Raw genomic sequence first — 26,823 nt, forward strand, 5'->3', positions numbered from 1 at the left:
GAGCAGAACAGTATCTTCTGGACATGACCAGAATGCTGCACTCATGAACTCATAGCAGCTGTGACTGCTGGCCTAAGACCCACACAAGATTAAGCCAGTCACCATGCTAGAATGTAGGGAAAGGATCACAAGCCCCATGCATAACTGATGAGCTACAGACAGGTGCTGCCTCCTCGGGGAGGGAGAGTCAGTTTTCTTTAAGAGTGTGGACCTACTAGGCTGGCCATGCTCCACTGGCTGTTGACACGCCCAGGAGTACATGGGCAGCACAAATTGGACTCAGTAGGTTATTGAAGAGAGAAAGAGGACATGAACATGAGAGAGAAGTAACAGGTAAATTTGGTAGGAGTTAGAGGGAAGAGTGAGGGTAAACATAATCAAACTACATTGCATGAAACTTTCAAAGAATTAATATATTTTAAAAAATCAATCAAAACGATCCAGAAATGATAATGGTGTTAGAATCAGCAAACATTGTGGTAGTTATTAAAACTGTATTTTGCATGGTCAAGAAGTTCACTTAAACTAGGTGTGTGAGGCACAAGCCTGTAATCCCAGCACTTGGGGGCAGAGGCAAGTGAACTGCTTCAAGATCAAATTCAGTCTAGATTAGCCAAGGCTAGCCAAACAATGAAACAACAAATTTCACTTAACTTGGAATGTACTTAAACAAAACAAAACCAATGCTGGGCAGTGGCAGTGCATACCTTTAATGCCAGCACTGGAGAAGCAGAGGCAGGTTGATCTCTGAGTTTAAGGCCAGTCTGGTCTACAGAGTGAGCTTCAGGTCAGCTAGAGATACACAGATAAACCCTGTCTTGAACCTCCACCCCCTGCAAAAAAAAAAAAGAAAAAAAAAATTGATTTTTTTTTTAAATTTTTCCCAAGACAGGGTTTCTCTGTGTAGTTTTGGTGCCTGTCCTGGATCTCACTTTGTAGACCAGGCTGGCCTTGAACTCACAGAGATCTACTTGGCTCTGCCTCCCAAGTGCTTGGATTAATGGTATGTGCCACCACCACCTGGGCTCAAATTGAACTTTTTTTTGTTTGTTTTTTTTTTGTTGTTTTTTGAGACAGGGTTTCTTTGTGTAGCTTTGTGCCTTTCCTGGAACTCGCTTTGGATACCAGGTTGGCCTCAAACTCACAGAGATCCGCCTGGCTCTGCCTCCTGAGTGCTGGGATAATAAAGGCGTGCGCTACCACTGCCCAGCTCCAAAAAATCCTAAATCAAAAATTTAAAGACTAAAGATGAGTCAGGTCATTTGAAGATCATGTTTATTTAATTTGAATTATAGATTCTATTTATTTTACCAATAAATGGAATCTCTATAGACTTATAAACTAAGATAAACAAAATTTCCTCTTTAAAATTCTGTTAACTATACAAAAGGTTTTGAGTCATTTCCCATAAAATTTAAGAACTTAAGTGTTTGCTCTAAAGTCTGTATCTGTTAGAATATCAAACATCAACAAAGGCAGCTTACTTACTGTGTCTGTCATTGTTTTTGATCAACTTTTTCATTATAACCTTTGATTATGAACTTAACTGTAAAATCACTTAGCAGTTAGAAAAATCTTGATATTTATGATAGGTTTCTATTTTTAAAATCAATCAGGGGTCATGGCTCAGTTGGTAAAGTTGACTTACACATATATACTGAGAAATGCACACCCTCTCCCACACACATATCACATACACATTTTAAAAAATTAAAATTCAAGGCTGGAGAGATGGCTCTGCAATTAAGAGTATTTGCTGATCTTGCAGGTAACTCAGGTTCAGTTCCTAGTATCTAGGGGCAGTTCACAACTGTCTGTAACTCTAGTTCCAAGGGACCAGACACCCTCTTCTGGCCTCCAGAGGAACCAGGCACATGTATGGTGTACATACATATATGCATGCAAAATATTCATACACTTAAAAATAAATGAAAAACATGATTAAAAAATCAAAATGTGTAATACTTTGTTGTTTTTTTTTTTTTTTTTTCTCACAGACGGAATTCACAGGCTGTGTATCTCTATCTGAAATGCCAGAGAAAAAATGTTCTGGATTTCATAGTATTTTCATATGCATAAAATGATGCATCTTGAAGATGGAATCCATTTAAATTTAAACATTAATTTATGTTCCACATATACCATATACATATTGACTGAAGGTAGTTTTATGGCACTTTAATGAACCTGTGCACTGAATTCAACCCATATAAACTTTTTAAATTTGAATGTAAATTTCATTGGGTGTGGAATTTTCCATTTGTGGTGTTATTATAGCTTACAAGCATCAGTTTCTGAAACATTAAAACTTTTAATTTAAATCCAGATGTTCAACTCCTCTGAAGGAACATTAAATATAGAATAGAGGGTACAATAATAAAATAACAATGATGATTATAATCAATAGAGAAAGAGAATAAAAAGAATCATGGGATCCTGTAGGTAATACACAAATGACTAATACCAATGAATTACTACTCTTCGTTCTGAAAGAGAAAAATCATGTTTCCGAGGAGATGGAAACAAAAGCAACCAGTGCTTAGGAGAATGAAAGAGGAAATTTAAGCAGATGCAAAAATAAATACGACTTGTTTTTGCTTAAAGCAGTGCTAAGTAAGCTTTGGTTATTAGGTTAGTAATATGGTAACTGCTGAAACTATTCACCTAATGGAGACACTAAGAACACACACAGAACAGTGAGAAGATGACGTCTTCAAAATTCCACAGCAAGTCAGTGTAAGAGAATGTGAGTGTAGAGCCTACTTGGAAGGCTAAAGTTAGCATCACTTGGGTTACTTTTGGAAGGGAATTAGGCAATGATGTATATATTCTGTTAGGTCAGGGCCCTAGAAGAGCCACCATGCAGTGGAAACATGCTGCCAACCCTATGTGCACTACATGAGTTACTTAAGGAATACTGTTTGCAGTGTTACGCCTCATGAACTGTATTTTTCAGGGCAGGATGTTAGAATCTAGTCAATGGACTCTGGGTTTACTAAGGAGGGGTGAAGAAGAAAAAAAAAAGTATATCGTCTCTGTGGGTTTGTTTTCTTTGTTGGACATAGGGTTTCATTGATGCAGCAGCCCAGGTTCATCTGGAGCTCACTATATACCCTTGAAGTAATCTCCCACGGTCTCCTGAGTGCTGAAATGACAGGTGAATACCACCATTCCAGGCTTAAACTAGTTCTGTGGAAAGAGGAATGTGGTCTTTCAATTGATTCTTTTTTTTTTTTAAAGATTTATTTATTCATTATGTATACGGAAGAGGGCGTGAGATCTCATTACAGATGGTTGTGAGCCACCATGTGGTTGCTGGGAATTGAACTCAGGACCACTGAAAGAGCAGTTAGTGCTCTTAACCTCTGAGCCATCTCTCCAGCCCATGAGGTGAATAGGGAATGGGATAGCCTTAGTATCTAGAGCTCTAGAGATAATGTATGTAATCTACCAGATTTAAGTTTATTTTGTATGTATGAATGTTTTGTTTGCATGTATGTAAATGTACTGCATGTGTGCCTGCAGAAGACATTAGGTTCTGGGAATCAAACCTTGGTCCCCTACAAAAACAGCAAGTGCTCTTAACCACTGGAACCATCTCTTCAGGTGTATTCTGTGAGGTCAAGATCAGCATCGCCTATATAGTAAGTTACAGGCCAGTAAAAGATGTATAGTGAGATCAGTGTCAAAGGAAAAAAAAAAAAAAAAGGGAGAGACAGGCAGGTTGAACCTAACCACATTTTGCTGATAAAGACAGACTTTTAAACCAGCTCTCCAAAGATTTGTTTAAAGGCACAGTAGTAAAATAAAAGAAAGCAGGGTTCAGTGGTTAAGAGCACTGGCTGTTCTTCCAAAGCTCTTAGATTCCATTCCCAGCAACCACATGGCGGCTCATGTCCATCTGATAGCTTAAGCCCTCTTCTAGCTTGCAGGCATACATGCAGACAGAGCACTTCACTGCTTTCTGTTATATACATGTATATAGCATGGCTTAAAAATGTTAACTCTAGATACTAAGCCTTCTGTTTGGGGAAATAAGACTAAGGATCATAAAACTCACAATCATTCATTAAAAATCAAATAAACAAAAAACTGGCCCTTATTTCTTTTTTCTAGATGAACTTTGTTGTTGTTGTTCCTTTTAGGCCTGGAGAGCATTTACCTGCTACTGTATGAAATACTAACAGAAATTCTAACAAGTGTTACTTTAACCATGCATACATAATTTATAAAAAGCACTGCTAATAAGGAATGGCTTTACAAAAAAAAAATTACATTTGAAAGTACCCTCACTCGTTTTATAAACTTTTAGTGAATGCTTATTATAAATGAAGGAAGAAAGAAAAAAATATAGATCCCTCCTTTCTCAAGAGTTTGCAATCTAGAAAAAAACATAGACACTTCAATTAAAAATTATCCATTAAGGAAACACTACAATATAGGCAAACTGATGGTATGATAAAGGAAAGCTAAGGCATTTTTGCATTTTAAAATAAGTAATATATATTATATTATAGGAATATTAACCACTAGAATCAAATTTATTAGCCAGGTTTTTAACTTATCTGCTAACAACAGAGTCTCACAGTTAAAACAAAAAAGGAATTTAAAGTTTAGTAGGGAACTTATAGAAGCCTTGTAGGGTCAGAGACACAAATTTAAAAGAAGCCACAAATTAACCTAACTCTCTCTATACACTTCTCCAGGAGAATTAAGACTTCCAGTGGTATTTCACACGTCTGAAACTGAGAACCTAGAATAATCAGAACTCCTACTGCCACTTCTGCCAGGACATAAAGTCTCCTACTTCAGACTGCCGCTTCATGTAAGATATACAGACCTGATCACATGCCCTCACCTTAGATATGAGTGGGGGTGAGAATAGACAATTTTGGTGTTGGTCAGGAACGTCAAGATTTGTGTGGGAAAATAGCAAAAGTCTGGAAACCTATAAAAAATGCAGGTGACTATACTTATACTAGTATTTTTTTTTATTTTAAAGGAAGATGATTTTTAATTATTCTTCAACAACTATATAATCCAGAAGAAATAGACAATTTTTAACTCTACAGTCCACTGAGGCTGGCTACTGAAGAATTGTACATCTGATTATATCACTGACCTGTAAAGGGATTGAATCAATAATAAAAGCATACAGTCCTATGCTGTTATGTCTATGTTACTATTATGAGACATAAAACAAAATAGAATTCAAATGGCTATCTCTTTAAAGAAATGTATTATTGCTCTAGACCAGCAGTTGTCAACCTGCATATCATGACCTCTTTTGGGGGTCAAAGCACTGCTATTTTTTGTGAGAGAATTTCAAAATAGATTATAAAGTCAGAACTTTTATTTTACAAAAATGTAGAAACCACTTACTGTTTTAGTTATGGTGATTTCCAAATCAAAAGATGAGTTAGTTTATATAGGAATGTGAAACAATGACTATTAAAGGATACAGTTTTTGGTAATCTAAACATTAAATTTTACAAAAGGCAATTGTGAGAATTTTTTAATACAATTAAGGTATCAAAACTACTATCTGATAATGTCACATTCTATATTGAGTAAGATAGTGCATGCCTGAGATCTCAACACTTGTCCCATAAGACAAAGAAACAAAGACGAAGGGGCACACACAAAATAATAAAAATCCAGAATTTATGTAAAGAGAGTCAATATATCCTTTTAATACGTTTTATTTTCTGAAAGTCTTACATACTTTTTTGTCCAATAAATGATGTCTACAAAATGTATTCTTTCCTTAAACGGGATCAACTGCAATTTCACATGCTTGCCCAGCAAGCACTTCACCCACCAAGGCTTCGCCCTAGCCTGATTCTAGTTTTAGGAGACAGAATTTGATATAGACCATGTTGACCCTCAAACTCCCTATGTGGTCAATTCCTGATCTTCCAAGTGCTGAGATTAAAGGTATGTACCACCATACCCAGCTAATTTGTACAATAATGAGTTGTTTTTATAATTTAAAAAAATCACAAGTAAGTCAGGCAATGGTGGCACACCCCTTTAATCACAGCACTTGGGAGGCAGGGCAGGTAGATCTCTCTCTCTCTCTGTGAGTTCGAGGCCAGCCTGGTCTACAGAGTTAGTTCTAGGGCTACACAAAGAAACCCAGTCTCAAAAAAAAAAAAAAATTACAAATATGTAGTAACATTTTACTTTAGATGAAGCATAATCAGATAGAATAAACAAAAGGTCACGACACTACATAACTACAAATTTCTACATAATTACAAGTTAAAATGATTTATAATACAAAATATTGCTGAGAGAAATTAAAGAAAACAATTATCCAGAAGTTAATCAGTAAGATCCATGCAATATTAATAAAAATCCCCTCACACTTATTTTTTTCGTAAAGAAATTTACAGTATTCAAGAAGTACATAGAAAAGAAAAGGTCATAGTACAGACAAATTTGAAAATAATAAAAATAAAGTTGGAAGACTCACTTAAATTTCAAAGCTTACTATATAAAGCCCTACAGACTCAAATAGTACTCTGCAACAGTATCAAATAAAACAGTCATCAAATTAAGGCAGCAGTAGCATAAATGTATCTCTATATAAGTAAGTTCAGAGTGACTCATAAATACATGTTCAATTAACCTCAACAAAGAGAATTCAGTACAAAAAGAGGTTGTTTTTTGTTTTTCACAGTAAGTGATATTGCCATAACTGGCTACCAGTAATGGAAACACCAGTTTTATCCTTTTCTCAGGCTACAAACAAAAGTTAATTTCAATTAGGTACTGAATATAATCATAAAAATAGAAACACAGAAATACTGGGGGAAAAAATTTCATAACCCCAGTTATGTTACAATTTCCTACACAAGTCATAAAAAGCCCATTTTTTAAAAAAATCAATCAACTGAATGTCAAACTAAGAATTTCTTCTTGAAAAACACTGAAAACAGAAAGGTAGAACACAGTTTTTTTGTTTTTGTTTTTTAAGACTCAATTTCTGTTTAATAGTTTGGGCTGTCCTGGAACTCATTCTGTAGACCAGGCTGACCTCAAACTCAAAAGAGATTCCACTCCCTCTGCCTCGTGACAACTGGTATTAAATGTATGTGCCAAAACCGCTTGGAAGGACACATTTTTGAAGAAGCATCTGCAAGTCATATTTACCTGGCAAAAGACTTATATCTTGAATACATAAAGAATTATTGCAATTAAATAAGAAAACATATAAGAGTTGGGTGCAGTGGTACACAGGCCATTGAATGGACAACGTTCTGCCATGGCTTATTCTCCTATGTTTATTTGTGGCAAAGGTAATATAAATACATGTATGGCTGAAAAAAAGATGATTTGGGACTGACTTTTCTAGCTTCCTACTATACATTCTCACTTGGATGCCTAAACATTCATCACCATCTCAATCCCTTCATTTTTAGAGAAGTTCATTGTTCCTTCCCTTTCAGTTCAAATTTTCAAACTTACAGTTTCATTTCAGCTGTTTTAAAAATCACAGGGTAGTGAACTGCTTCAGAGGATAGGCCCAAGAACCACCCAAAAACTGTGTGACTTTGGGCAAACCACTTTCTCTGGACTCACAATACAGTCTGACTACTCATGTTGAGAGCTAAGCCTGTCTCAGTAAATAAAAACTACACTCAGAAGCTTTCTTCCTTGTCACAACAGTGCCATGACTACTGTGTGTGGCTAAGTGTGCCTCAGCTCTTGAGTACTGGAATTAAAGGCAAGTGCCGCCACACCCAGCTGTGCTCCATCTTTTATTCTTCCCTTCCTCTATTTATATTAAGGAAGGCTTTAAGTTCTGATGCCTCTTCCCAGAACAATTTCTATTTCTGGTAACTAGTAATAGAGGTGTTTTCTTCCATCAGCCTTTTAACTTTTTGGTTCCTCCCATACTAATCAATTATGTATTATTATCAGGTTAATTTTAATTCTTTCCCCAAAATTCCCATTTCCTATAGCAGAAAAACTGAGATCTTGAACAGGGGAAAAATGTGTTTCATAGTTATTTTCCAAATTAATCACTGCTATAAAAAGTATAATTGCTGAAAGTATCATGGCTGAGTTTTAGCCGTACAATTATCAAGCAAGTTACATTTATTAATATAAGAGCAACAAAATGTTTTAAGTTGCCTTCAATTAGTATTAGCAAACCCTAATTATATCAGCAAACATTCCTTGCATACTCTGAGATTTGATCTGATGTAAAATCACTAGTAAATTACAGAAACTTGAGTTTCACTTACCTCTTGGGGCTCTACTTGCCTTTTGTTACACATAAAATGTTTATAAGGCCATCACTCTATGTTCATGGGCACAAAAATGTACCACTAATTGAGTACAAGACTTTTTTTTGAAGAGTCTAAAACAAGCAGTTATTCAAGAAGTTAATAATATTACTGCAGGAAATGGCAGAGGTGTATTTATGTCATTCTTTTTAAAATCTAAACAATTTTTATTTTATGTGTATGGGTGTTTTGACTCCATGTATGTGCATCACATACATGCCTGGTACCCTCAGAGGCCAGAAGAGGGCATTGGATTTCCTGGAGCTAGAGTTAGATAGTTGTGAGCTAACATGGAAATTGAACTTGGATCTTCTGTGGATGCAGCAAGTGCTTCCAGCCTCTATGTCATTCTTAACATCATTATTTCTGGAGTTGGTAATAATTTAATGGTGTGTGATTCTATTCTAAAAACACAAGTGTATATAAAAATTGCTATAATTTGAACTTCCCTTGGGAATATTTCTAGAAAACCTGAAAATCTTTCATAAAAATTATTTTTGTATACTGTCAAAATAATGTTTTAAAATTTAAAACTACACTTGAAAACAAATTTCACTATGATTCATCAACAATTCATATTTTGTTGACAGTGCATTACTACTAAACCTACTAAATACGGATTACGACTAAACGGGACCACAAATGTGGTACTGGCATATAAATGCAGCTATTCTCTAAGAAGGAATTCTGGGAAATCTGAACATTTAATGTTTTAACATTTACCTTTTTTCTTCTTTTGCTCTCAGCTGTTCTTCCTGTCTCAAAACTTGAACCATTATAGACTCAAAAACTCCACTTGTCAAACCTGCCAAACTTCGAGGTGTTGACCGGCGCCTTGTTGAAGCACATGCAGTTCCCTTCTCCTCCTCCAATCCATAATAGCCTCTAGATGTAACTGCTATCGTTGTCTTTTCTCTCAAGTGCCTTGGAGAAGAATAAGTCAGTTCACAAGGTCAAATCTTCTGGATAAGCAACACACCCTTTCACTAGTACCTTAAATAGAAGGTTTTTTTGTTGACTACTACAAAATATTTTGTTAAACCTTTCTTTGCCACGTTCCAGAGTTTTATCTGTTCCACACAAAATTCTAACTTCTTTCATATAAAATTCACTGAGGGATAGTCCCTCCTTTATATTTAAAAAATATAAGCATGAAGCATTAAAATTATGAACTAAAACACTAATTCTATTAGTAAACATTAATAGAAAGCTTTTGTTTGCATTAAGTATCATACCATTTTATTGATGTATGAGAAAATATACAATGATATAAAAACATTTTGGGAAAAAAGATTTTGATATATAAGTAGTTTGGGGAAATTGTAAATAAGGACAGTATTATAATATATAGCAATTATATTACATGGGCCCAGAGAGTGAGGAATTATAAGGCCCAAGGAAAATAGCTGCCTAGCAATAACAAACCCTGAAGGGATGAAGTAGAGGTTTGTTTAAATGTGTTTTACCAAGTGATCTAACTCTGTAACATTAATTGCTTATCAGTACTAATGAAAGAGAACATATTATAAAAATATGAATGAACAATATAATCTGTCTTCTGACTGAACAGATTCAGATTCAGAATTTAGAACTCTAGAATTCCTCTTCAATCTCAATGCAAATGTGTCCTTCATGATATTTGTATTAACTCACTGAGATACTGGTCTAATGCTTAAAAATAGTATCCCAGCAGTTCACTTAATTGAACACACATCACCTTAATGAATTTGAAATAATGAAAAATATTTGTAATAGACCTAAGGATGCATATCAGAGGTAGCAAACATAAGACCCAAAATTGATCTATAGTATTGAAAAAAAAGCCAACAAAAACATATTTACACTAGAAAAGGAAACATTACACTGACCTTGCAAAGTTTTAAAGGCTAGTCCAACTACTGATTTCTAGGTCTGTATCTATTATACAAACAGTAATTGCAATAAAAAAAATCAGGGAAAATCTCTTTTTCTACCTTTGTAAGGTATTCCAAATCCTCTGAAAAATTCATAATTATTTCTATTATTATTATTATTACATATATAGTGTTCTGCCTGCATGTATGCCTACATACCAGAAGAGGGCACCAGATCTCATTACAGATAGTTGTAAGTCACCATGTGGGTGCTGAGAATTGAACTCAGGACCTCTGGAAGAGCAGCCTTGACCTCTGAGCCATCTCTCCATGCCCCTCATACATTATTTCTACAATGGCAAACTCAAAGTCAGTTCGAAAGGCAATTACTCAAACTACTGCACACTGCATAATAATTTATATGAGGATTTCCCTCCCTTGGAGCCCTTTTTGCTCTTGGATGTTCTTTTCTTACTTTTCTTTAATAAATCTACATTCCTTCTGTTTAAACAAATCATACATAAAAAAAAAAAAAGAACTTATAGGAATTAAATGTTGACTATGGCTGTATTTCCCTGCTTCCCTAAAAACTGTCAAAAAGTTTACTGAAACATAAAACTTTACACTATGAGATACAATCAAACGCCTTCCTTTCTTAAACTGTGTCCACATCAGTTTATGGGTATAAATTAGGATAACTTATCAATCTTACCTTCATTGGCATCTTGATCCCATGAATAGTCTACTAAATTACTGTACTACTGTTTTGTTTTCTGTTACAAGGAGATGACACTAATTGATTTATAGTTTCTAACAGGATAAGAACATTAGTTTTCTAATAACAAGAATTTGGGCTCATGGTGTGCTATTTCAAGCTGCTGTGAATTTTTTAATTAAAAATTTACATTTATTGTGTGTGGGGGTGGGGGTGGTGTACATGTCATACTATGCCAGCAGAGATTGGAGGACTGCTTTCAAGTGTCAGGACATTCTTTCTACCTTTAAACAAAATTTTACATTTACTTCCTTATTGTCTGTGTACACAGACAGGTTTATGTGGAGGTCAGAGGACAACTTGGGGAAGTTGGTTCTTTTCTTCCACCACAGGGGTTCTAAGGAACGAACTCTGGTTATTAGACTTGTAGCAAGTACCTTTAATACTGAGCCATCTCCAAGGCCCAGATTATATTAACGTACCAGAAAATATAAACCATTTATCTAAAAGACCAGGTATGCGTATATGAACTCATTGAATAAGACATCATTATACACTAAGTGTAAAATTAACCTACAAACACCACAAATACAAATGACATCTAGAAGTACGTGTGCTTGTGTATACGTGAGTCCCAACTCTTAACCTAGATTACTACAAATGCTTCATGACAAGGCTTTTCCTTTCATTCTGCTCTGATACAGAAACCTGTACAGTACTTTTAAAAGCTGCTTGGAATATGTCATTACCTTGCTGTCTCCTCCAAAATCTTCGAGTCATACTTAGAGCACATCTGACATTCTTATAACCTCTAAGACTGAGTGTGATATGGCCCTTACCTCCGTAAGGCCTCCCTTTCTAAGTCTTTGTTCTCTGTATTCCAGCCATTCTTACCAACACATCTACTTCCCTAGAATCTTTGTGCTCCATTCTTCCTCCATAAAAACACTCTTTCGCAGATATTCATGTGTAGGTCTGTCATTTCAACCATGTTTCAACTGCCACCAAATCTGAGTGGGTTTTCTCTGTGATATTTAATAACAACTCCCCTATCACTCTATGCCCTTATATTGGTTTCTTTGTCTTTTACTTATCACTACATTGTGTTAATCAGCATTTATTTAAAATTGTCTGTGCCCTCCCCCCAGCCCTCTAAAAACGTTCAGGGATCTATGCCAAATAGGAGGCGAAAAGACTGTAAGGGCCAGAGGTGATAGATGACTCCAAGGAAACAGGGTCTTTGAGACACAACAAGACTGAAGCAGACATAAACTCACAGAGACTGCGGCAGCACACACAAGGCCCACACAGGCTCAATTCAGACGGGCTCCCAGCACTGAGAGGAAAACTGAACATGGGATCACACCCAACCAAGAAACTATCTGCAACTGATAGCTGCTAGCACTTCAGGGTAGGTCCCATGCCCAAGAGAAGTTAGCCAACACAACACAGATTTAATAGTATTTTCCCCACAGACTTTTTGTCTCATTTTGCTTTGTTTGGGCATATTTTGTATTATGGTCTTTTGCTTGTATAATTTAGTTTCTGTTTTTTGTATGGGTTTTATGTGTGTGTCTGTTTCTTGATTTTCTTTATTTTTTAAAAGAGAAAGGAAGGAAAAAAGAACATAAAACTGGGTTTGTAGGGGGGTGGGAAGGAGCTGGAAGAGGATAAGAATGATCAAAATATATTGCATGAAAAATTTTTCAATTAAAAAATAATTATTTATCCCCCAACCAGAAGGAAAGAGCCAGGAATATAAGGGACCTGTCTCCCCTTATTGACTATATTTTCTCATTCTGAACTATAGTATGTATATATGTGTACATGTGTGTGCATAATGTTTAAATATCTTTGAAAGGATATGAGTCAAAATGTTTCACATTTTTCAGTTACAAGTAAATTTAAAACTCCAATCGCTGTATTTGTCCATAGTAAGAGTCCTGATTAAACATGTTATTTGGTTTTTATTCATTAGAGAATAAAATGCCATGAAGTAAGATTAAAAAAACTCACCTCACCTCCAATCAGAAGTGTCACGTATCTAGGACTATATAAACACACTAAAATAAGTCTTCCCTTAAAAAACAAACAAAACCAACAAAGAAAACCCAAGCTCTTTTCTTCCTATGAGGAAAATTATTCCATGAAATCAATGTCAGTAGTTTGAAAATAATACACTGCCAACTATACACAAAACCTTGGCAATAATTATAGGTGACTCACTGAGTTTCTGTAACCATTCTATTGTTTTTTCCTTTAAATCATAAATGTCTATGCTAACACATTCCAAATTTCAGAATTCAGTCACTAAATTCTACTTAAAATTATTGAAACAAGTATTAACAAGAAGCAAATTGATGGTAAGTAATAAATACTTAAAACTAATATAAAATATACTTTATATTTACTTATAATCAATACAAACAGATACTGCCTCCTATTAAAAACAAGTATTTAGGAATGTATTATATGAGGACTTTTTGGCTGATATTATTAAAAGCAGTATGAATGTCATTAATAATACAATTATTTGTATGGAAGTAAAGCTCAAAAGTAGAGAACATATTTAGCATGCACAAGGCCCTGTGCTCAGTTCTACGTACACACACACACACACACACACACACACACACACACGCACACAATCTGCAATTATAACCTAGAAATAAAATTATCTAAGCTGTTTAATATTCTAAGTGAAATTTCACTTTGTTAAAAGTTCATTTAAAAAAAAAACATTAAAATTCAACTATAACCCTATAAGCCCCAAGGTCCTAGGCAAGAAAGGACACGAAAAAGACAGTGAGTGATAACTAATACAGGGACTATGTACAAATATGCACACAAGGCTAAGAGAAGCTAGGAAGAAACGATAAAGGAAGTGTTCCTGGATCGCCATAACAAGGAGTTACTCCCACTCTAAGCCTAAAAGAGGAAGAGAAGGACCAGGGACTAGTTATTAGACCAAGAGAGCTATAACTAAAGAGGAGAACCACACAGTGACTGAGCATAGTTGCTGACAACCTGCAGGCCAGGAAAGAGGAAGATGTTAAAGTAAATACTCCTACCTCTTGGTCCTCCTGTCAGTGCCTTCCATTGGCTGAACCCAATCAGAAGTCAGGGGACAAGGCAGACCAGTTGATGCAGTCCTTAGAAATCAGCCTCCTGGGGCACAGAGCAGAGTATACAAGGGTGGAGAATGCATTTGGAGAAGCATATGATGACTAACAGCACAGCACAACCTGAGCATTAGTTTTCAAGAACAACTGAATGAAATTAGAAAAGGCAGATTTACTAGGGACTTCAACAAAAACTTAGGCACATTTGATAGATAATCAACGTAGGCATTGCAGCTGGCAGTGTACTCTAAATGTGAGTACCTTTATGAGCACTGAGCTGCACCAATCATTAAAACCCAGTATCCAAATACGCCTAGCATAATAGAAGTTTTTCAAATATCTCAAACAGCCAAGTATTAAACCAAACCTTGACAAACAAATCATAATGCTCTCATAAAAATAATTTTTGTGTTATTAATGCTTAGAGAAATTCTTACATGTAATTTATAAATAAGTATAAACATACTATAGAATACAGACTCTTTTTTTTCCTCCTCCAAAGATCAGCTTATAAAAGTTTAGAGACCTGACAATGTCTTGGTGAAACCAATCATTTTGTACATAATATATGCTAAAAATGAAAACAAAAAGTTTGGAGACTACTGCTTTTATCTTTAAGCTACTTAATATCCACGATTTTTTTTCAGAGAAAGGTATCATCTGCAGGAAAGCACTAGTCACAAACTGTAGTTATTTTCTACTCTTCTTTCCCTTTTGTTTCCTAATCATTCTTACTCCCTGGGAAATTCTCAACTCACTCCGAAAACAAGTACCCTGTCTTGACTGTCATTTGCTTCAACATGATTCAGCTTCTTTTCACTAGTCATGAAAATAAACTGGAACTCAAAATGCGTTAACAACTTTTTGTATTGCCCTTGGTCAACTTCTTTTCTCTCCCTTGCATTCTGCTTCTCTTAAATCTTAGCCTAAAGACCCTCGCTCATATACTTCTTCTACTGAAGCACTACTGTTAATAACAAAACAAAGCCTTGCAGTTTCTTTTCTAGCTATAAACAACTGGGTTCAACCTATACTATCTCTTTGAAGGTAGTTAACATCCTCTTTTGTGCCCATAACAGCCACTTCTAATGCCATCATTATGTAAAAGCTTCACCCTATTGCCCACTAGAACTTAGTAAGGTGGTTCTTAAGTAAGATATCCATTAATTTCTGCTTTTGAAAAACCAAGGCTAGCTGAATTTAGGCATGTCTTAATGTTTCAGTGAAGATGTCTCTGACCTAAAACCAATTATTGCACAGGTTTGCAATATTTGTATTTCATGAATTCTTTTGTGTGCTCCTTTAGCATAAAATCATATCCAAGTCTGATTAAAAACAGCCACTCCGCTTGACCATATTCACTGCTAGTCCTTGTGTTCACACCTCAATCCACTAGAACACGGCAACTACCTGCACATACTCCCCTGAACCATTCTTCCCAGTGTTCTTGTTATGAAACTCAAGGGACAGTTTCCAGTTTTTATTTTACTCAAGCTCTCTTTCATTGAGTCACTCTTTTCTCAAGACCATTAACTGTAACTTAACACAAGACTTTTGGGGATAGGAAAGTAGAGGGAATATCTATTCATACAATTCAAATTCATTCAGATATCTACTAAATAATAAAGATTCAACAATAAACATACTGACAATCTGTATATATGAAATTAAAGGTATAAATATCAAAGATGATTGATACATTCAGGTTGAAACAATGATGACAGCACCTACAAAAACCTAAAAAAAAAAAAAAAAAGAACTAAAAGTCTCAAAGGAAAACAAAGAGATTTGGGTTAGAAATAGTTAGCATTTTTGAGGTAGCAATTGTATAACTAACTAGAAAAAGTCTATGGACAGAAATAAACTATTTTAAAAGGGAAAGAGGTCTTAAAATACTGACCTGGGAATCTTATGATAAGCAATGCCATGGAAAACAAGTAATATATCTAGAGGACTAAATAGAGAAACATAAGCTCTAAAAACACAATTGCAGGAATTACCTACAGATTTAAAAAAAAAAAAAAAACAGCAAAAGAACACTGAAAAGATAGGTTAAGGCATAACTTAAAAATGCAAAAACGAGACCAAAAGTTTAATTGTTAAGTGATCTAAACTCTTAATTTTCCAAACAGACCAAGAAAGAACTAAGTGAAAGCCAAGGATTGAGAAGAGGGCATTCAATTATTAGTAAAAGTCAAGACAACTTGAGTAGGAACTAACTGCAAAGACCCTTACAAGCTAAACATTTCTATGCCTTGGACATTTTCAGAAACAGCAGCAGATAAATAAACATACTACCCCAAACTGAAGACAGACCATTCTACACCCCACATTTTGCTTAGAATAAATCTATGTCTTGATTTTATCTGAATTTAAGATTCACTGGTAAAAAGGTTCTCTTTTATATAAAAATGTATTTGAAAAACACCTTACCAAACTTGACAAGTTTGATTTTCAGTTAGCTAGGGCTGCTCTCCCAAACATATTACTACTACTTAGAATTAATCCTTGCCACACAGAATAATTTAAGGGGTCTCAGTGAAGGTTGCAGGCAGAATATAAATAAGCTCATTATTAAGTGAGTTAATAGCTCATTGTCCAAATATGTTGGTGCTATCTAAAAGATACTTGAGGCAGGTAGATATATTAAGTTCCTCGCCCTGGCTCTTCTCTATATCTACCAAGCAGCAATAAGGCTTTGAACTAGATTATAAATTTGTGAAACTTTCAGATTTAGATAATGGCACAAAGACACAGAGGAAAACCCATCAAGTTTTGCCTTTGTCAACATGTAACAAAGTAACAAGTCTTAACAAAGATACAGGAACCTAGCAAAGCTAGAAAACAAAATTAAAATTAAGAGGATGCGGCAAGTGAATATTGTGATATCTACAAAAACAAAACAAAACAAAACAAAAAACAAAAAAACAAAAAAACAAAACCTAATGCTTCAACTGTCCTTTTCCTCTTTCATTTTACAAACGGGAATACTACTATTTCTATTCTCTACAAACCAGTAATTTGTATGGTTTTCTCATATATTTCTTGGGCCATTAGATCAAAACATGGGGTTTTTGTTTTTCGGTTCTTGTTTTTTTGAGACAGGGTTTCTGTGTGTAGTTTTGGTGCCTGTCCTGGACCTTGCTCTGTAGACCAGGCTGGCCTCGAACTCACAGAGATCCCACCTAGCTCTGCCTCCAGAGTGCTGGGATTAAAGGTGTGTGAGACCCCCCCCACCACCACCAGCTAACATAACATGGGTTTTTACAACGTGGAATCCACTGAATTACTAAAAAGACACACTTATTACAGAAAAAGAGAAGAAAAGAGAAGAACAGTAACTCCGGGAAGGAATAAACAGCTTGTCTCAGTAGAGGACCCATTTTACCAGATACTGAAGGACTTCAGGAGCTGAACAAGTAAGTGGCTCAATCAGCTAAAAGCACTTGCTTTGCAAACATGAGGGCCGAAACCTGACCATGAAAACTCAGGTTAGAAAATCTGGGTGGGGTGCTAGGTAGCTGTAACCCCAATACTGTGGAGACAGGAGGACCCCCAGGGCTTACTGGCCAGCTAGTCTAGGCCTGTCTCACAAGGGATGGGCAGTGTTCCTGAGGATGACACCCAAGTTGTCCTTTGGCCTCCACACATTAAGCAGAGTATACATGCATGTGTATATATAGTGTCTCTCTCTCTCTCTCTCTCACACACACACACACACACACACACACACACTCACACACTCACACAAATAAATTTAAAGTCACAAAACTATGAAGAAAAATCAGCAACAGAGTGGAGAGTTGAAAATCCACTACAGATGTTATCATAAAGATGCATTTTAAATCAATGAAGGAAAGTGGTGCTGCAACAACTGGCTGCACACAGAAAAACAAACAGCTGGAATTCAACTTCATTTCTTGACTAACAAATCCTAGACAGGTCCATTCATTTTTTCATTTTATTTATGTCTTCATTAGTTAAATGCTTATAGGTAGTGTGGCTAGGTATTGGTACAACTGCTATAGTAAAGATATATAAAATCAAAGTAAACAAACATATACGTAAGTTCTAAGTTACATACTCTTAGTTCAGTCAAGAATAATTTCTCTGAGGAAGTGACAGCTAAGCCAACCATGCAAAAAACAAATCCAAATGGGAAAACAAAACAATAACAACAACAAAAAAACAACTTAGGAATATGTGTTCAAAAAAAACCCAAAAACCAAAACCAAAACCAAAACAAAAAAAGACCAAGTACAAAGGCCATGAGGTGAGAAATAGTTTAGGGGGTGGTGAGACGGCTCAGCATGTGAAGAGCTTGCTATCAAGCCTAATGACTTTGATCCCCAGAACTCATGTGGTAGCAGGGGGGCACTGATTCCCCCGTTTGTCTCCTGACCTCCACTCCAGAGCCATAGCACACTCACCCAAACACCAAATAAATACCGGAAAGGGGGGTGGGTTGGTGTGTAGGTGGTCTGGCAGGTAAATAGGAAGAACAGAGTTACATTCTTTAATATACCCAAAACGTCGGTGAAGCACTTATCTGTAAGAGTACTTAATGATTTCTCTTAATGTATATTTTTAAATGGTTGATGGATAGAAAGTGATTTCAAAGGAAAATGCAGAAATTAGGAAACTACAGGTAAGAAATGGCAATTGCTGGAACACAAGTGGCAACATTAGAAACACACAAGCTCAGAATTGCTATTTTTAATAAGGGAAATAAATGAACTGAAGGAAACTTGAAAAACACAAGTTTTTTGGCCAGAGCTACATAGGCTTAGCAACAATAAAACTATAATCACTACCATAACAAAACAAGCCACAAGTACAGGTTTGAACATGTCTGAAATGGTTATTACATACCAATTAGAGACAGGAAATAATTGTAGCCTCAAAACAGGAAGAGACCCTATGGCTGGTAAAAGGAGATACTGTTTATTTACTTAAGTGTACATGTGTGTGCAATATACATATGTGTGCAAGTGCCATGCCTGTGTGTAGGACTTTGTAGGGCAGAAGTTGATATCTGGTGTATTTCTCATTGCCTCCACCTATTTTTGAAGACAGGATCTCTCACTGAAGCTGGAGCTCACTAACTGGCTAGACTGGTTGGTCTGTTAAGCTCCTCAGCATCCTCCCATCTCTGTTTCCCAGTCCTGGGATTTCAGGAATACACTGTCACACCCAATTTTTATGTGGGTACTGAGGTTCTTAGCTTATACAGTAAGTACTTTACCCCCTAAACCAACTCCCTAGTCAAGTAGACTTCTTAGAAAAAAATTTATTTTCTTCTTATACTATTTAGCTTTTGTTAGCAGATACACACACCATTTCTTAAACCAATAAACAATTAACAATGCAAATATTAATCCCTGGATTGCTAATTATTCAACACACATTAGATACATTTCCATCACTTTAGATTTCCTTAATAGCTATTTTATGTGTTTTGCTATTGGTTTGGTTTTTTTTTGAAACAGGGTCTCATTATGTAACTCTAGCTAGCCTAGAACTCACTGTGTTGACAAGGCTGCTCTTGAACTCAGAGATCATCTCTCTTGGCCTCTCAAGTACTAGGATTAAAAGCATTGCCACCATGCCTTGCTTTATGTTATTATTTATTTTTTTTAAAATAAGATTACAAATACTGTCAGTCCTACAACGCGAGGTCTCTAACTGGCCCCTGTTCCTTGGAATTCCTTATACTCTTTCCTTCCTAGCCTGTCTCTCAGTATACTCCCTTTTTCTCATTCCCTACATCTTTTGGCAACACAGCTCAGTGGTTAAACATTGGCTTTTAAAACAAACCACCTGCAGTCATATCCAGGTCCTACCACTAATTAGTCTGGGCAAACTAATCTTTAAGTGGCCCAATTTTTCCATTTGTAAAACAGCTCATGAAATCGATAACTTTTTTTTAAAGATTTTATTTTATGTATATGTGTGAGTGCCTGCATGTAGACATGTGTACCATATGTGTGTCAGTGCCCAACAAAGCCAGAAGATGGTATTGGATCCCCCAGAACCATAGCCACCTGCTGTGGGTGCTGGGACCTGAACTGGGATCCTCTGCAAAAGGAGCTGGTGCTTTTAATCTCTGAGTCATCTCTGTGGCCTCCTAATAATTATGTTAAGAACAATGTATGTAAAGCCCTTCAAACAAGGTAGCAGTGACAATAAATGTTAACTGGTATTAAAATGTAATTTCAAAACTTTTGCTGGGATTCTGTATATTAAAGGCAACCAAGACAGGCTCTTTATCTAGCACTTGCTCTAGACAAGTGGTTCTTAACTTGTGGGTCACGACCTCTTTGGGAATTGAATGGCTCTTTCACAGGGGTTGCATATCAGATATTTATAGTTCATAAAAGTAGCAAAATCACAGTTATGAAGTATTATGGCTGGGGGGGGTCCCCAAACATGAGGAACTGTATTAAAGGATCGCAGCATTAGAAAGGTTGAGAACCACTGCTCTAGACTAATACACTAACCATGAGAGTACTGTTACAAATTAGAATGAAGTCATGAAAACACTAGAAAACTAGCTACCTTTGTATGACATGAAATTTCAAAAAAAATATTTGTAAGGTATAGTTTTACTTATAATTCTTTAAAAACCATCATGAGGCATCAACTTAGTTTTTAATGAGTCAGGCTGATTTAGTCAAAGTGGTTTTCTCTTCTTTCTTAGCAGTTCTACTAGTTATTTTTCTTATTTATGTAAAGAAATCTCTGATAAAAGCAACTTAAGGAAGTGAGGAATATTTGGCTCACAGTTTGAGGGTACAGTCCATCATGGCAGGCAAAGTATGTCAGCAGAAACAATGAGACAACTAGTCACGATGGATCCACAGTCAGGAAGCTGAGAGAAATGAGTGCTGCTCCAGCTCACTTTCTCCTGTTTATTCAGTCCAGACTCTAGCCCACATTAACCATATACTACTTTCTTTTTTTTAAAGAAAGGGCTTCACTGCATCGCTCACGCTGGTATCAAACTTGAGATTCTCCTGCTTCTACCTCTAAAGTGCTGGTATCAAAAGCAAATACCATCTCCAGCCCACACTACTTTTTATTATATACACACTTGTCTGTATCTCTTACTTTCTCCCTCCCTCCTTCTGTAGTATGGACAGCTGAACTCATCAGCACCTTGTACAAATGAGGCAAGTTTAGTATTACTTGCTACCCCATCCATCCCTGGCAGGGTCTCACTCAATTGCCCAGGCTGACCTAATTTCAAACTTGAATTTTATCAGGTTTATAAAACTGTATCCATTCCTTGCAGGAGAGAGTATGGGGCCTCTTTACAACCCAACAAGTAATTACAGAATTCCTCTGTTCTTAAAGAGTCTCCTACTTTTAAATTTCAAGTGAATATTCACAAAAGTTAAATAGCAGCAAACCAAGTAGAAAGAGTTTCTGTGCTTACAGTTTATATTCTACTGAGAGGAGAGAAATATACTATATGTCACATAAACTGAATGACATCATGTGTTAGGTTGCAAAACAAAACAAAAACCTATTAAAAACAAAGCACATTAAAGGTGATAATGATCCAGAAGAAGAAAATTATTTAAGAAAGAAGGGTTAGGAAATTCTTGATAAGGTAGCATCAGGAAAGAAAATAAGGGAGTCAGAAAGAACATATCTGTAGTATATTCCCAAATACAAACATAAATATTCAAAGCAAATATTAAACATGTCTTCAGTTTTGTTATTTTCTAATATTTTCATCTTCAAATTTAAAAAATTCAGATGTCAAAAATGTTTCTGTTACTGCAGGAGAAAAGTATGTAATGAGTTTTTCAAATACCCTGTTGCCTTCTGTGTGAAATGAAGTGGACTCTTCCTTTTGAGGACAAACATGAAAACTACTCTGAACAGTCTCTTAAGGAACTGTCTATTTAGTAAAATTTTAAAAGAAAGCATTTTTTGTTTTCTAGTTCTTTGGATTTTAATCTCCCTCCATGATCAAGCACTAGGATCTAAAGCATGCTCCACAACTCTGGTATAGTATTTTTTTTCCCCCCCAGGGAAGGGTCTCATAGAGCCTTGAAGGCCTTGAACAGCTCATTCTACCTTGACTTCCAGGTGCTGAGATGACAGGCATGAGCAATCAGGCCTGTCTGAAAAGCAATTCTAAAGACAAAAATATTAGCCAGTAAGATTGCTTGGCAGGTAAGTCTGACAACCTGAGTTCGATTCCTAGGACACACAAGATGGAAAGACAGCTGACTTCCTTAAGCTGTTCTCTGACCCCTACATGCTTACTATTGTGTATGTGTGCACACATGTACATAAACATATAAATAAATACAGTAAGAATTAATATAAAAATAAAAACAAAACATATGAAATGCTCCTAGGAAAATAGTATTCTGAATGCATATTTTAGGGAAAAGTTTTTTAATTTCAACCAAAAAGGATGAGAATATACACTACCACAAAAGTAATATATTATGCTAGTATATTGTAATTTCTTCCTTTAAAAAAAAAACAACTTGTGTACATGTGCATGTTTGTGTGTATGTATGAGTTAGTGCAAGCACGCATATGCAGGCCAGAGATCAAGGCTGGGTGTCTTTCTCCATCATTCTCTGTCTTAATACTTTGGCAAGAGTTACTTTATGTGTACAAGTGCTTTACCTGCATGTATGAATGTGCATACCTGGTGCTCATGAAGGCCATAAAAGGACATTGGATCTTCTGGAACTAGAGTTATGGATGGTTGCAGAATCACCATGCATGCTTGGTGTCAATCAAACCTGGCTCTTAAGCACCAAGCCATCTCTCCAACCCTTCCTACCTTGTTTTGAGGCAGGGTCTCTCTCTCCCTGAACCCAGAGCTTACCTGCTGGCTACTCTGGCTTGCCAGAAAGCCTTGGCAACCTGCCTGTTTCTACATCTCTCCACCTCTCTCCCAGTGCTACCATAACAGCTTTTACAAAAGCATTGGAAAGCCAAGTGGTGGTGGCGCACACCTTTAATCCCACCACTTGGGAGGTAGAGGCAAGCAGATCTCTGTGAGTTTGAGGCCAGCCTGGGCTAGAGTGAGTTCCAGGAAAGGCACCAAAGCTACATGAAGAAACCCTGTCACTCACAAACAAATAAACAAACAAACAAAAATTGGAGATCCAAACTCAGGTCTTTATGCTTCTTTCCAGGGAAGGTACTTATTGACTGAGCCATCTCTTCACTCCAATTTTTTTTCTCTTAAAAATTATTTTGTTAACGTATATTAATTGTACAAGGGTGTTTCACTGTGATATTTCCATATATGAATATAGCATACTTGATCATATTTACCCTATCACCCTTGACTCTCCATTTCTACCCTTTCACATGCCTAATAATTCAACTTTTACTTTCATGATATGCCCCCCACCATTCTACATATAAGAAAAAATCATATGGTAACTTGTCTTTGTGAGACTAGTTTGGATTAGAAACTGTTTCAAACTGCTAACATACTAACTTTCAAGACTTTGCAAACTAAGGCTGTAGTTTTTACAAATTAGAATGCTATCATTTGAAAGAAATTTCATCCTTAACCAATGGAATATATCTGAAAAGGGATATCCTTCAGGAAAGAGCGAGCCCAAGCACATTTCATGTTTTAAATGATCAATTCAAACACTTCCTGCATTTTATCTCTTAGCATTGCTTTTCACTGATTTTTTAACACAAAAGACAAAATTCACAGATGAGCAACATTTGTAAGGCAAGCAGTTTTATCTTCTATAATCACTACTTTTTAATATTTTAGTGGATCCCAAAATCAAATGAACAAATGTGAACTCTAAAACTAACATTTGTTTTTGTTTTTGTTTTTTTTCCCTCTGTGTAGCTTTGCGCCTTTCCTGGATCTTGCTCTGTAGACCAGGATGGCCTCGAACTCACAAAGATCCGCCTGGCTCTGCCTCCTGAGTGCTGGGATTAAAGGTGTGCGCCACCACCACCTGCTACATTTCTTAAAGTATAAAAACACTATCAGAAGAGTTATTTCTATCTGAAAATACTTTCAGATGTCTGTACTCCAAAGCCTTAGACAGTAAAATTTGGATTCAATCCTCAGTACTAGCTATTCTACTTTTGGCTGTGAGCCTAGCCTTTAACAGCTGAGCCATCTCTCTAGCCCTACTAGCTATTCTAAATCTTTAAAACTACAACTAGAAAACTTCTTTGAGTGAAATTAAAATAAAAAACAAACAAACAAACAAACTGCAAAACATGCCTTTGCATAAAAATTAAGAGTAGAAAGACAAACACTCACAATTCTACTGTGCAGTTACATACTCTATAATATATAACCGCCCTGATTATTCACATTCAAACCCAATTTTTTACCTATATAACTTATTCAAAATTTAAATATTTTTCAATAAGATCTTTCAACATAAAAGTTATACACTTACTATATAAAGTCTAGGAATATACATAGAAAAAGTTTTTAAAAGGGGCTGAGAATGTAGGTCAGTGGGCACAGTGCCTGCCTAGCATGCACAAGCCCTGGGGTTTGATCCCCAGCACTACCTAAACTGGGTGTGTTGTAGGACTACACAGTGAATTCAAGGTCAGCTTAGGACATTTAGGAGACTCTGGGAAGAAAAAAAAAGGTGGGGGGGATAAATCTAGTAACTTTCTACTTGGCAATAACCACAATTATTATTTTGTTTATTTTCCTTATTTCAAAGTCTATACACTCAATATCTTGAGACCTAAGTATGAATAATTCTAGAACATTTACAAGTCTCAGGTGGAAGATGACATAGCCAAAGGTTTGGGTAGATAATATTACCTACCACTGAGATTTATTAGTCTTTTCCAACTAACAAAACAAACAAACGTCAGGTAATGTAATAAAGATTTTAAAGATTCATAATATTATGCAAGGTTGTGGACAATGAAAATTATATTGAGTAATTTTAATTTTAAAAAGCTAGCTTAGGGCTAGAGAGATGGCTCAGTGGTTAAAAGCACTGATTGTTCTTCCAAAGGTCCTGAGTTCAATTCCCAGTAACCACATGGTGGCTCCCAACCATCTATAATGAGATCTGGCGACTTCTTATGGCATGCAGGCAGAATACTGCATGCATAATAAAACAAACAAACAAATAAATAAATAGCTTAAAAATGAGCTGAAAAATAAAATACAAGTATAAAATGGAATAAACTTCTTCTTGAAGTGGTTTTTCTCAGGTATGTGGCCATAGTACTGGAACTTACAAACATACTGACAGGCTACAAAGTACAAACACACTGCACTCCATCAAGGCATTTTTATTATATGAAATCTACAACACTCTCAAATACTTTCAAGTAAAACAGAAACTTTAGACAATAAAGTATACAGTACTAAAATGAATACCTTTTATTAGTGTCGTAATATACTCTTTCTAAGCCTGACTAGCGGGGGTGGTGGTGGTGTGAATGACCCTTTCACAGGGTCGCTTAAGACCATTGGAAAACACAGATAATTCATTCTGATTCATAATAGTAGTGAAATTACAGTTATGAAGTATCAATGAAAATAATTTCATAGTTGGGAGTTACTACAAAATGAGAAACTGTACTAAAGGGCTGCAGCATTAGGAAGGTTGAGAATCAGTTTTAAGACATATTTTAACCCATAAGCATATTATTTTAATAGCAATTTAATTGAGAAAGGACAATTTTAATAAGGATATTTAAGATTATTTTCATCAAAATATCTGAAATGTTCAAATGCAAAAATCTTAGTTCACCACCATTAGTGTCATCATCGATGGATATTTTATAACGTCAACCTTTTAAAACTAGATAAAGCTATCTTGGACTACATATAACTATTCTTTTTCTTTTCTTCTTTTTAAAAATGATTTACTTATTTTTATTTATGTGCATTGGTGTTTTGTTTGTGTAAGCATGTTGATCCCATGGAACTGGAATTACAGTCGTGAGCTGCCATGCTGCGAATTGAACCTGGGTCCTCTGGAAGAGCAGTCAGTGCTCTTAACCACCAAACCATTTCTACAGCCCCATATAGTTTTAAAATTTTCAAAAATACCTCCACTGATCAATTTTTGAAAGAATCTTCAAATCTGTCATTTTTCTAAATCTCTGTGTGTGCATGCCTGTGGGAAGCTAAAAGAGGCCACTGGATCACCTATGAGTTGCTTGACATAGGTGCTGGAATGTGATCTCAAGCGCTCTGTAAGAACAGCAAGTGCTCTTCACTACTGAACCAGCTCTCAGTCCATTTTCCTAAATCTTGTATGTATGTAACTTTCTATTACACATCTATTCTACTCCTTTCCACTTACGTAACTTTACCCCTATTTCTATTTTTTTTAAGACAAGGTCTCACTATGTAGCTCAAGCTGGCCTACATGGATCTCAGTGTGTGTGTGTGTGTGTGTGTGTGTGTGTGTGTGTGTGTGTGTGTGTGTGTACATACATACATACATACATATATACATACATAAAAACCAAGCTGTCCTCTAACTCTTGAATGGTGGAATGAAGGCGTGAACTACCATGCCTAATCTCCATTTCTAATACTAACTGGTATATCTCGGTTGCCTCAAATGATAAATGATATTCTTTCCACAATTTAACTTTCTTGAGAATACACACATTGTCTAAAGAGAAAAGAGTCTATAGGAATGGGAAGAATCCTGGTTGTCAACTTGACACAAACTAGTATCATTTTAGAAAGGGGACTTGAATTTAGAAAATCGCCTCCACTAACCTGGCCTGTAGTACATTCTCTTGATTGATTATTGATGTGGATGAGCCCAGATCACTGTGGGCAGTGCCAACCTGGACAGATGGTCCTGGATGGTATA

At 35.9% G+C, this 26,823-nt stretch overlaps 1 protein-coding gene across 6 annotated transcripts in view; it reads right to left on the minus strand.

The window, feature by feature from the left end:
- Nucleotides 1-26,823, minus strand: part of Kiaa2026 (KIAA2026 ortholog) — an 81,848-nt gene that overhangs the window by 49,191 nt on the left and 5,834 nt on the right. For 3 of the 6 annotated variants that reach the window (XM_036209171.1, XM_036209160.1, XM_036209152.1), the window contains exon 2: nucleotides 9,021-9,221. The exons of 1 other annotated variant lie outside the window; for it this stretch is intronic. In XM_036209171.1, the coding sequence (XP_036065064.1) occupies nucleotides 9,021-9,221 (201 nt within the window). Of the gene's footprint in view, nucleotides 1-9,020; nucleotides 9,222-13,936; nucleotides 14,024-26,823 lie in introns of those variants that run through there. 2 more of the 6 variants (XM_036209189.1, XM_036209197.1) reach the window with 2 other exon arrangements.

Source organism: Onychomys torridus, chromosome 1 (assembly GCF_903995425.1).
Source record: "Onychomys torridus chromosome 1, mOncTor1.1, whole genome shotgun sequence".
NCBI lineage: Eukaryota > Metazoa > Chordata > Mammalia > Rodentia > Cricetidae > Onychomys > Onychomys torridus.